Genomic DNA, 11,845 nt, shown 5'->3' on the forward strand with positions numbered 1-11,845 from the left:
CGCTCATACTTCACATGTTTAAATTAAAACGTTTGATCACATTCGCAAAACCCCATCAGCATGTCCCAAGAAACATTCACATTCAAATGTTTGCAAAGTCTCCTTGCAAAGCTACTTTAATTATTTTCACATTTATACTTTTGATACTATCTTAGATGTAGAAAATCATAATATAATTTTCGTATTTGACTGTTTTTATTCAACTGATTTAAATAAGCTAACACGATAAATCAAACGGAATAATTACGTAAACGAAATTTGTTTAGTATTCTCAACATGCTCCAGTAAAGCGGGACAGAAACGGACCTGGCAACCATCCGTGTCATCTACCCTAGCTCGTGAGCTCTCCGTCACAAACGTGATTGGAAAGCAGAGGGAGACAGTCACAAGAATAGCTTTCTACCTGAGAAGCTAAAGGTAATGTTAGCTAGTTTATAGTTTTACTGCTTTTTATTCCCACTTCCAATGAGAAAAGATTAGTTATTAAAACAACGAAATAAAATAACGTTTGAGTCTTTTAGGTCAAAGTTAATTTTATGAAGAGCTCTGTTGAAAGTGCAATGTTATCACGCCGATAAAACTTGAAATGTTAATAGTTTTTATATTGTTAATTTTTATGGAAAATTACGTAAAATTTTATATGCTTAGCTAGAAACGGGCCATGCTTCAGCGAGTTTTCATGTCTGGGAACATGTGCAAGCTGTAACAAATATGGCGGCGGAGCACCGGCGCCAAGCTGCTTCCTTGACGTTTGTGGCAACATGGCGGTCGTGGCTTCGCATAAGGACGACACTGACATGTGCTGCAATTGTGTTAGTGACATAATTAGCGGGAGACCGCATTGTAGGCTTCATTTCTCAATTATCCATAACCAGCCCGTCGTTGGAACATTAGCTTGGTAGCAGTTATCACAGTGTTTGCCGGGTTTTCGAGGCATTGACGTCGAAGTTGGCGTTCAAATGATAACGGGCTATTGAACCAGGGTTCTTGACACGTCTGGAAAACCATGGAATTCAATTTTATAACTTTTCAATTGTGCTTTCATATGAGTTATACCRAAGAGTATTAGAAAAACTTAATGAAAAAATATTTATTCCCTTGTGTTGGGCATTCCCGTAGTTTATTGTGCCTTTTTTTAAGGGGTGCAAGAGAAAGTTCTAGCTTTAGACATATTTCTATATTGTGGTTTGCCTTCCCACATCTACTATAAATAATTTAGAAGAATGATGGCCCTGCTTTCTAAAAGGGTTAAAGATTTTTAAACCATGATCCTGTTAAGTTACTGGTAAAAACTTAAGTTATTACTCTGAAGTAATTTTTATGGAGAGGGGAAAAAAAATTAATTTTTTTCCCTTTATTTTTAAAAAAGATTTCCATAAATATGGACGAGTGGGAAGAAGAGGTAAGCTACTTATCTCTTAATTGACCAATATATTTGCTGCTAACTGAACTTTAAAGCTGTGGTGTTTTCCAACTGTCAATGTGTGATTTAACTTTTTACTTTACAGGAAACTAAAGCAAGTACATTTACAGCAGCCAGCTATTCCTCTAATGATGGTATAGTTTCAAATATCTCCTGCTGGTTTTTCAGTAACTACATTCTACTGCAGCATATTTAAATGGAGGATATGTAGCTAAGTTAAAAAAAAAACAACCTAATCTTTAAACTGTTTTTTCTAAGCGGCAGGAAGAGACTCATGGAAAAGTGACCATGGTGAATTTGGACGAGGTAAGGAAGTGCTGTAAGCAGTCTCTGATTTTTCAGTTTAAAGTCACAGAGACTGAGTTGGATGTTTTCCTTTAGGTCGAGGAGGCAAAGGGAGAGGCAGAGGAGGATTTTGGAACTCCAGCGCAGGTCCCCATTACTTCAGTTTAATGGTTTTCAACAGAAAATTTGGTACAGTGATCCATCCATTTTCAATACTGGTGAAATCCAGTGCAGGGGGAGACAGGGTGTTCCCTGTCTTTACAGTGCAGCATATTATTGTAAAAAAAATTCTTGTGTGGATACAAGTCTAAGAGTTTGAGGTCATATGGTGACCATTTTGAACTGTTTTCTCCAGAAAAGAGAATCACTAGATCAAGACTATGTAGGATTTCTATGGCACAACCAAACGCATTCATCCAATTTCCAATTTCAGTGCAAAAATTAGTTTTTCATGACAACCATCTTAAGAAATAAAAAATGTCAGTAAATATAATTTATACGGGCCTGCCTATGAATGATCTAATACCATTTATCACAATTGAATATTTTATTGAATTGTGATAAATATTGGCAAATTTAGTGCAAAAATAAAATTTCTTTTATGACTATGGTGGCCATTTTGATTTTGTTTTTTTCCTCAACCAACCAAGACATTGAAAAAAACTGCTCCAATCTAGGTTCTTGTATCTAAATGAAAGGTTTTGCTGCGTTTTTAAACGACCTGCTGCAGTATCAGGGATCAGTCTGCATAGAAGTAATTGTTGAACTCTAGTGTTCTAAGCCTTCAGGTTTGTTGTTGCAGATGGAGACAGCAGGGATTCTAACGAAGACGGGGAAAGACATGGTTTCAGTGGGAGAGTAGGTCGAGGTGAGACTTGAACCAGACTAGACCTTCATTTGTCCACTTTAAAAAAAATCTGTTTATGTTTAGCACCAGATCACAGCAGACCAGTTCCATTAATATTCAATCTAACTCCAGTACAGTCAAATAAAGATTCAGTTCCACAAGTATTTTAAGTGTATTGTTCTCCAGCTATCTACACAAAAAACCTTGGCTGACTTTGAGCTGCTATTTTTACTCTACTGTTCTATTATCAGGGCGTGGCCGAGGATTCAACAGGATGAACTCGGACGGTTTCTCTGGTAACGTTTGTAAATCTTTATTTTGGTTTGGTTTCCTGGGATTTGATCAGCCTCTAATACTTTTGGTCTCTGATTTGCAGAGGATGGTGATGGAGCTCATGAGAATGGTAGGAATAACTTGAAGGTTTTCCTTCTGCTGCTCCAAGAGTTCCTGATTGGCTGATTGTTGTTCTGATTGGCAGGGTTCAGAGGGCGAGGAAGAGGAGGTCGGGGAGGAAGAGGAGGATTCAGACAAGGTACCAGTGGATGCACAGCTTTCTGCAGACACGGGTGTTGCTGTTGACTAATCACTGCTTGTGTGTTAAAGATGCTGAGCAAGGAGGAAGAGGAGGATTCCGTGGAGGTTGGTCACCCAGACCTTCAGCTTGAGAGGACTTTTCTGTCAGCAAGAGCTCACTGTGTTTGTCGTTGCAGGTTACCGTGGAAAAGATGAAGAGGCCTTCAGTCCAGGTTTGAGGCTTTAGGATGAGAGAATGAACTGATGTGTGTGAGTGTGAATCTGTAATGGCTGTTCTATGTGCTGCAGGAGAAGACCAAGGTCCAGTCAAGGATGACCCTGATAGTGACAGTAAGTGATCGTCCGGGCTCTTGGATAAACACAGCATGTTCTGCTGCCTAGAACCCGGTGTTGCTGTTCTGACCCACAGAACCGAGAGTCACATACGTTCCTCCAACGCTCCCCGAAGACGAAGACTCCATCTTCTCCCACTATAAGAGTGGAATCAACTTTGACAAGTATGACGACATCTTGGTGGACATCAGCGGCACCAACCCCCCCAGGGCCATCATAGTGAGTCCCTCAGCTGTGTGTCTGATGGAGGACTGCAGCCACACTGACTCCGTCTGTCCCTCAGACCTTTGACGAGGCGGCCCTGTGTGAGTCCCTGAGGAAAAACATCAGTAAGTCTGGCTACGTGAAGCCGACCCCGGTGCAGAAGCATGGCATCCCCATCATCTCTGCAGGCAGAGACCTCATGGCCTGCGCCCAGACCGGCTCTGGGAAGACGGTGAGATCTTAAAGATAGGAATTCTGTTGGACGATAAAAATATTTTACTTTTGGATACGATCCAACCAGTGTGTAAAATCTTAAACTAAGCGTTCCTTCCTGTCCTCCAGGCTGCTTTCCTGCTGCCCATCCTGCAGCAGCTCATGACGGACGGCGTGGCGGCCAGTCGCTTCAGTGAGACACAGGAACCCGAAGCCGTCATAGTCGCTCCGACCAGAGAACTCATCAACCAGATCTACCTGGAGGCTAGGAAGTTTGCTCATGGGTAGGTGTGACGGTTAGAAACCAGCCAGCCAGGCAGGAGCTGAAGTCTCTTCCTCCTGGTGTTTCAGGACGTGTGTTCGTCCCGTTGTGGTCTATGGAGGAGTCAGCACTGGATACCAGATCAGGGAAATCCTGAAAGGCTGTAACGTGGTGTGTGGAACTCCTGGACGTTTGCTGGACATGATCGGGAGAGGAAAGGTGAGGACAGGAACACTTCTACTCCTCTGGGTAAGACAAAGAGGAACTCAGTGGGTGCGTTCCAGGTAGGACTGAGTAAGGTGCGGTACCTGGTGCTGGACGAGGCCGACCGGATGTTGGACATGGGCTTTGAGCCAGACATGCGGCGCCTGGTTGGCTCACCTGGGATGCCGTCTAAGGAGAATCGTCAGACTCTGATGTTTAGCGCCACCTACCCTGAAGACATCCAGAGGTCTGTTGAACACACAGGCTTCCAGCTTCACCTTCATGACCCCACCTCATTCATGGTTCTCCTTAAACAGGATGGCTGCCGACTTTCTAAAGCCGGATTATCTGTTCCTGGCTGTGGGCATTGTGGGCGGAGCCTGCAGCGATGTGGAACAGAAGTTTGTACAAGTCACCAAGTTTTCCAAGAGGGAGCAGCTGCTTGATATCCTCAAAACCACAGGTACACTGTTGGCTGTTAACTGTTTACGTCATATCTGTGCATGGCTTTTACTGTTTATGCAAATGAGACAAAACTTGGCCAGGTTGTCCATTTACATAAATTGGGAAAAAATATTGCATAAAATTTTTTTTTTCTCTCTCTCCAAATCTTTAAAATGCTTTTTTCAGCATGTTTAGCTGTGCCCCTGGTCCAAAACTTGAATCAAGTGTTTAAACCAACTGTTTATTAACTTTGAATAAAATGTAAAAATTGATCCCCTTTGACCCTGAAACTAAAAACTCTTCATGTTGTGGTTTTACAATAAAGGAACTAAATTTAGCTGCTAAACCTGGCAGTTAAAGGTGATGCAAAACCTGAAATTGTTTATAGTGAAGACTGAAGTTCATATTGGTATTTGTTTAAAAAAAAATACTAGTAATCCATGAATATTTTTCACTGGAGATATTTAAGAAAGTGAATGATTGAAGTTGCTACATAATTTTTGTGCCCATGGAACAAAACAAGTGGAGCACATAATGAAGGATTAAACACGATCACTTACCGTTTCAGCTGGTGGAGCAGATAACGTGCTGCTACACCAGTAGCAGCACGTTACTGAGGGTTGATGACTTTTGACCTCTGTGCAGGAACGGAGCGTACCATGGTGTTTGTGGAGACCAAGAGACAAGCAGACTTCATTGCTGTGTTCCTGTGCCAGGAGAAAGTTCCAACCACCAGCATCCATGGGTACCTCACTCCTCCATCTGCTCCTGTTGTTGTTGTTGCCCATGGTAACTGTGTGTGTCTGGCAGTGACCGAGAGCAGAGGGAACGGGAGCTGGCTCTGACAGATTTCCGCTCCGGGAAATGTCCTGTTCTGGTGGCCACCTCTGTAGCTGCCCGTGGTCTGGACATTCCAGATGTTCAGCATGTGGTGAACTTTGACCTCCCAAAGGACATCGACGAATACGTCCATCGTATTGGGAGAACTGGACGCTGTGGGAACGTTGGGAGAGCCGTGTCGTTCTTTGACCCAGAGGCTGATGGGGGGTTGGCCCGCTCTCTGGTCACAGTTCTGTCGAAGGTGAGACTCTGAGCTCTGATTTTCTCTCAGCTTGTGATAACAGCCTGATGACAACCTTTGTTTTTCTCTCCTGACAGGCGCAGCAGGAAGTGCCGCCTTGGTTAGAGGAGTCTGCCTTCAGCAGCCATGGCGCCGGCTTCAACCCAAAGAAAACATTCGGCTCCACGGATTCCAGAAAGGTAATCTACTTCCACTCTGACTCTGAGCCATGTCTGATTTTCTGCTCTTCTAAAATGTTTGCTGTGTTGTGTGTCTGCAGACGGGCTCCTTCCAGGAGAACAGCGGGCCGAGCCAGCCGGCTGCCCAGGCTGCAGCTGATGACGAGGAATGGGAGTGATGCTTCTCCAGACTTGATTTAGTTGTTTGGTTCAATTTGTTAAGTGTTAAATGAATCCTGGGGAATTTGAGCTTGTGAATGTTGAATGTAGAACCCCGGGCTTGCATGCAGCTTTTTTTTTACTTGGTGACATTGTGAAGTTTTGATTTCAATTTTTGATAAATTAAAACTGTCATTCTGCTGATCAAATTTTGTTTTTATTTCTTCTGAGCATTGACACTTCTGAAATTAACAATAAATGGTGAGCAGTTTATACTGCTGAAAGTCAAAACACATGAGGTAAGTTATAGGTAAAAGCTCAGCTTTCCAGTTGCAATATAACTTCTGACGGTCAGTTTTCCCATCAATCGATCTAAACTTAAAAGCAACAGTTCAAAGCAACAGGAGATGAAAACTGATGTGATTAGCAGAACTCCAGGTGATGCAGGTGGGCAGTAAGAGTGGAACTCATCATGGTCAGCAGCACAGAATGTAAACTCCCTGAAGAATGCATGTTTAAATGAACTCGAGTTAGATTTGTTTCACAATTATTCAAACAAAAGTCTTAGACCTTTTAATCATAAAAATAATTTTAAATGAAACGTGTTTTAAGAGTTTTATTTTTTTTAATTGAAAAAAATTTTTGTTTGAAACTTTTTGCATATCAATTTTTTTTGTAGACAGCCTAAGTTTCTGGTTGAGTAGATTTTTTTTGAAGCTCGTGTTTTTTGGTTGAACTCAACTTTATTTACTTGCGAATCTCACATGAACATTCTAGGCGGGGCTTAAGGACGAGGAATGTAAGACGTGTTCCGATTGGTTAGCGCTGACTAAAGCGGATGACTCCTTGAGATCTAGGAACTCTGTCCCGAACTGCAGGGCTTCGGTGAAGGGACACAGAATGTGAATGGTAAGTTATCTTCACAAAATTACACCGTTTAGCAGCTACTAAAGTGTCCACCCTGTTTCAAAGAAGAAATCTTGTACAACTAATGACGACAGTTACATATTTTGTCTGCCGCGATCCCTGGTAGCATATTGTGCTAGCTAATGTTAGCACTGGGTAAAGTTTATAAACTAGACTTGTGTAATATTCGCCTGTCTTTATGTTGAATTCGTTAACCAGCGCACCTCTGTCGAGTGGCATTAAGCGTGGAAAATAGCAAATGATCCGGAGGAAATAAGTGTTAAAAACTGTTGCGTAATCCTCCGTGTGTGCCGCGCGTGTGTGTATTAACTAGCATTGAAGCTAAAGTGGGAAAACGGCGGATCGTTGCACCAATGTCCACGTTAATCTGCACCACACGTCAAGTGACTGCAGATTATTTATCTCAGATCTCAGGGAGTCGGAGTCATCCGCTTTAGTCAGCGCTAACCAATCGGAACACGTCTTACATTGCTCGTTCTTAAGCCCCGCCCAGAATGTTCATGTGAGATTCGCAAGCAAATAAAGTTGAGTTCCATCAAAAAACGTTGAGTTCAACCAAAAAACAGGAGCTTAAAAAAAACTTAAGACTCAACCAAAAAATTCTGATATGCAAAAATAAAAGTTTCAAACAAAAAGGTGTAATTTCAGTTAAAACAAAACTCTTTAAAAACATATTTTTGTTTCGTAAAAAAATGTTTTTATGATTAAAAAGTTGAGATTTTTTTTTTGTTTGAATTTTTTTTGATTGAATACTACTTTTTTGTTTGACATGATTTTTTTTATTGAATAATTGTGAAACAAATCTAGCTCCATAGAACTCCAATATAATTATTTTAAAGGAAAAACATTATTTGAAATAAGCATTTTATTGCAAAACTACTAAATGGGGAAAAAAAAAAGGACTTAGGCCATTTATTCCTTTTTCTGGGTTCCTAATGTGTAGAACTTTCCAGGGTTGGATAACTTTGGAATGTTTCCAGACTATATTCCATCATCTAATGTCCCATTGCTCTGTATTTGTCAATCATTAGTCTAGCCACTCATGCAATAATTCCATCTAATCTTTGGTTAGTCCATTATCCTTCCAGATGTGTCAATTATATAAGACTTTATTAATACCAAAAGGTGACTGAATTCAACTCATAAAAGTTTGTTTAAAGAGTCAATACTGATTGATTTCCTGCAGCAGTCTGTATTTTTTTTACAGACTGCTGTATTTTTGAAGATGCATTCTTCAGATGCTTCTTCAGCGATCTGAAGAAGCATCTGACTGAAGAGCTGTTAAAACAGTCTTATGAAGAGGATGCTGAGGGTTCGCTAATCTTTATATTCTGAAAACTCCACAGCGGTCCCCAAAACTGTGGATGTGCCACTGAGGTATTTGTACATTCCATATCTAACCCTGACCTGAATTAAGAAATTAGTTTTTCTTTTATTTACAATTGAAGTTTTGAAACTACTACAGAGTATTAGGGCCATTGTAGACAGAAATGAATTTGGCAAATTTCCACCAAAAAGCTATAATTTTGAGAATAATCTAATTTTTTGGGGGGGGACCAGGAACATTTCTGAGTTTCTAAAGTAAAAAAAATGTTCGAGTTTTCAAGTTTCTGTTGGCTCTAGTGGCCTTTATTTGAAAGTAGTTCGACAGGAAAGAGGGCAATGAGAGAGGGGGAAGACATGCGGCAAATGTCACCAGGCCGGGAATTGAACCTGCGACCACGGCCACGAGGACCAAGGCCTCAATACGTGGGTTGTGCTTTGCCCCTGCGCCTCCACAGCACTCCAGACATTTCCAAGGTTTTTTGATAGAAAACATTTCTGCTCTTTTTTGGTGGACATTTTCTCTGTTTTTCTATTTATAATGGGCCTATATGCCGTTCTATTAAACAGTTGCTTGGTCTCCAGATTATTTCAGCGTCATCGTGTTTGCATTGTATCTCCTAAACGGACCCACCCTGTCGACCTGGGATAAATAATACAAAAATCCCTTCACGCTCTTTATTATAAAARAGCACTGCATGTTTACGGGAGGCCGCTGGGTGTGGGCGGAGTCATTTACAATGATGCGTTCGCTGCACCTAAAAAGCATTCGTTATAAGTGCGGCATTCTATGTATTATATACAGACTTTTTTCGACTTGAATGTCGTATTGGTTTTTAAAATTAGAGTTGAAGAACCTCCGACGTTCCGAGTCTGATTTTCTACTTCAATTCGTTTTAATGACTTGGAATTCTAGATTTCCGAGTAGAGAGTCAATGCAGCATAACGCMATTGGTTAGTTAGATATCATGCTTCCAGCGGAAGTGATTACTTTGAAAGTTGTCTTTTCCCTCTGGTTAGCGCCTTAGAGACATGTCCACGTCTAGGTCCAGCTGCTACCTTTAGACTGACTGTGGGGAAACCATGAGTGGAAAAGCGCGAGACAAAGTATGACTTCCGGATTGCTGAAGGGGTTTAATCACTATATTAGCTATTAGTCTAAAACATGGGATAAAGACGGACTTACGTCTGACCTAGCTGTGTTTTTCTCATTATAACCGCCAGGTGGTGACATCGGGAAGACTAACAGGAAAAGTTAAAGTGAGCCGGTGAGTTTGAACGTTCAGAATAGATTTTAAAGGAATATTTTTTATGGTGTCTTTGTTTTGGGTGATCAGAGAGCCTCCAGATAGAGGACGTCCACCCCAACCTCAGCCCAACTACTCTCTCTACTCCACAGACTCAGAGGACCAGGTGAGAATCATCCAGGGATTTTAGTCCCCAGGCCCATAACAATGACAGTAAGACCAGTAAATACTCAGCACTGCCCAGATTTCATTCTTAGACTCTATAAAACCCATTCTCTGCACACCATGAAGCCCTGACCAGGATGAAAATCATTATTTGGAATAGCCTCTTGATTGGTTAAATGTTCATTCTGCCCTCAGGTCACCACACTGCATAGGGGCCTGGACAAATGTGCTGCCTTGCTCAGTGGCATTCTTATGGCAGACGAAGCAGGTCAGATTGCTTTCCTTCATACTTGGACTCAAAACTGTGACATTTATCATAGGTTTGTGTCTGTTTGAGTTGAAGAACTGCGTGGCCTCATATTTGTGGTGTTTCCTGACATGTACCAACATGGACTGAAAGGCCGCTCAGACAGGAAGAAGCCATCTTTTTTTTTTGGCTCACTTCTTTGCAGAATTGTGTTAATTTAGACTCACAGAGCTGCTTTTTTCACCATTCTCCTGCATCTGAAGCCATGTTTATGTAGAATGATGATGCTTTCTTTAAAGGTTAACAGAAGAAGACAAAGATTTTAACATCAGCCCCTTTTTTGGCAGTCAGTTTTCTAACGTGTTTCAGTGAAATCCTTTCACAGCTTTCAATTGAATTATCCTCCTGCAGAATAATCTAAAAAAAAAAAATTGATGTGTTGTATGTTTAAGCATCAGCAGGTCTTCAGAGAACCCCAAAGAAAGTAACGAGCAAACCAAGATCCTCCAGTTTCCAAGGAAAAAAGCCTGGAAAGAAATTCCCAGCGAAGGCAGGTACTTGGTGTGTTTGGAATTCAGTTCCTGATTTTAACCCAGTTTGGATGTAATGGTGCCCTCCAACATAACGCATGCTTGGTTCTTTTATATTGAGATCTTAGGTGATAAACCAACAGAGTAGAAACAGAAATTCCAAGATTTTGTTGCGTAGGAAAAATCTGAAAAGTGTGGCATGCATCTGTATTTAGACCCACTGAATCAGAACCCCGGAGAAGCAGCTTTTATTAAAGCTGCAAGTCTCTACCATCTTCTGCATGTTGGAATAGGTTATTTTCCCTGTACTTAGTTGTGTTGTGAGTATGTGTGTGTGTGTGGAAGGTACTCCAGCTCTTTTAAGAATTGTAAAGGGTGGCGCAATCAAATCAAGAGGATCCACCTCCCAGGGGAAGGCGAGTGAAAAGAAACCGGCCATAAAATCAGCTGGTGAGTGGTTCAGTTTATTCCAGTAGTTCAATGCAAAAAATGAAACTCCATATAATTTGTAGATTTACACAGAGGGATTTATTTCAAACACTCTGATTTAAGAAAATAATAAAAATTTTTATGGCAGGACCAGGTTTCTGAATCGTCCATTTTTTCCCTGATCAAATAAAGTTGATGTAAATATTGTTTTATGGTTTTTGGCAAAATACATGAAACAAAAGGTATTTTTATAAAGTTGAGATAAATATCGGATTTACACTCTCATTTTGTTTTCATATAAATTCCTAAAATAAAATTAATAAAAAAAATTATTATTATTTATTAAGTTACACCTGCATACCTCTGTTTCCTAAGACCGCCATGTTTGTTTTGCCTCTCCACCCTCAGATGCTCAGAGTTCAGAACGGTGCCAACCAGCAGCCGCCCATAGCTTCACCCCTCCGGCTCCACACTCCGGAGTGAAGCTTCATCCTCCTCAGAAACCAACCCTGCCTGTTCAGTCTCTGTCTGCGGGTTGTCAGACGTCTGCGCACCAGTCTGCCTCCGTACCTCCTTCACAGCGGTCCGGCGCAGTGCTGAGGGATCAGAACCATTCCTGCTCTGCATCTGCAGCATGTGATGGGAAGGACGAGTGTGTTCCTATGGGAGATGCTGATGGTGCAGCCGGCTGCATCCTGACGGAGGGCTGCTGCAGGGAGGAGATGCTCCACTCTCTGCTGGAAGAAGTCCGGGCTCTGATCGCTGGACAAGGTGCTCAAATGAAATTCTCTGTCTGTCTGTCTGTCTGTCTGTCTGTCTGTCTGTCTGTC

The 11,845-nt window shown here is 41.5% G+C and overlaps 2 protein-coding genes across 11 annotated transcripts in view; both read left to right on the top strand.

Annotated features, from left to right (window-relative positions):
• Positions 1-297: 297 nt before the first annotated feature.
• Positions 298-6,355, top strand: ddx4 (DEAD (Asp-Glu-Ala-Asp) box polypeptide 4). The gene is made up of 22 exons (XM_008429974.2): positions 298-417; positions 1,370-1,402; positions 1,509-1,557; positions 1,682-1,729; positions 1,805-1,855; positions 2,511-2,576; positions 2,807-2,851; positions 2,932-2,958; positions 3,034-3,087; positions 3,159-3,194; positions 3,266-3,301; positions 3,378-3,419; positions 3,499-3,641; positions 3,706-3,858; positions 3,969-4,123; positions 4,191-4,320; positions 4,386-4,552; positions 4,623-4,768; positions 5,395-5,494; positions 5,560-5,830; positions 5,908-6,009; positions 6,090-6,355. The coding sequence occupies exons 2-22, from the start codon at positions 1,382-1,384 to the stop codon at positions 6,165-6,167; spliced, it is 1,920 nt and encodes a 639-aa protein (XP_008428196.1). The 5' UTR covers positions 298-417; positions 1,370-1,381; the 3' UTR covers positions 6,168-6,355.
• A 616-nt stretch (positions 6,356-6,971) lies between these two features.
• The window catches only part of ccdc14 (coiled-coil domain containing 14), a 12,710-nt gene continuing 7,836 nt past the window's right edge, over positions 6,972-11,845 (top strand). The window contains exons 1-7 of one of the 10 annotated variants that reach the window (XM_008430083.1): positions 6,972-7,056; positions 9,622-9,665; positions 9,735-9,810; positions 10,005-10,077; positions 10,509-10,610; positions 10,932-11,036; positions 11,424-11,786. In XM_008430083.1, the coding sequence (XP_008428305.1) occupies positions 7,054-7,056; positions 9,622-9,665; positions 9,735-9,810; positions 10,005-10,077; positions 10,509-10,610; positions 10,932-11,036; positions 11,424-11,786 (766 nt within the window). In that variant the 5' untranslated portion in view covers positions 6,972-7,053. Of the gene's footprint in view, positions 7,057-9,383; positions 9,505-9,621; positions 9,666-9,734; positions 9,858-10,004; positions 10,078-10,508; positions 10,611-10,931; positions 11,037-11,423; positions 11,787-11,845 lie in introns of those variants that run through there. The other 9 variants (XM_008430092.1, XM_008430122.2, XM_008430072.2 and 6 more) reach the window with 9 other exon arrangements.

Source organism: Poecilia reticulata, linkage group LG2, assembly GCF_000633615.1.
Source record: "Poecilia reticulata strain Guanapo linkage group LG2, Guppy_female_1.0+MT, whole genome shotgun sequence".
NCBI classification, from domain to species: Eukaryota; Metazoa; Chordata; class Actinopteri; order Cyprinodontiformes; family Poeciliidae; genus Poecilia; species Poecilia reticulata.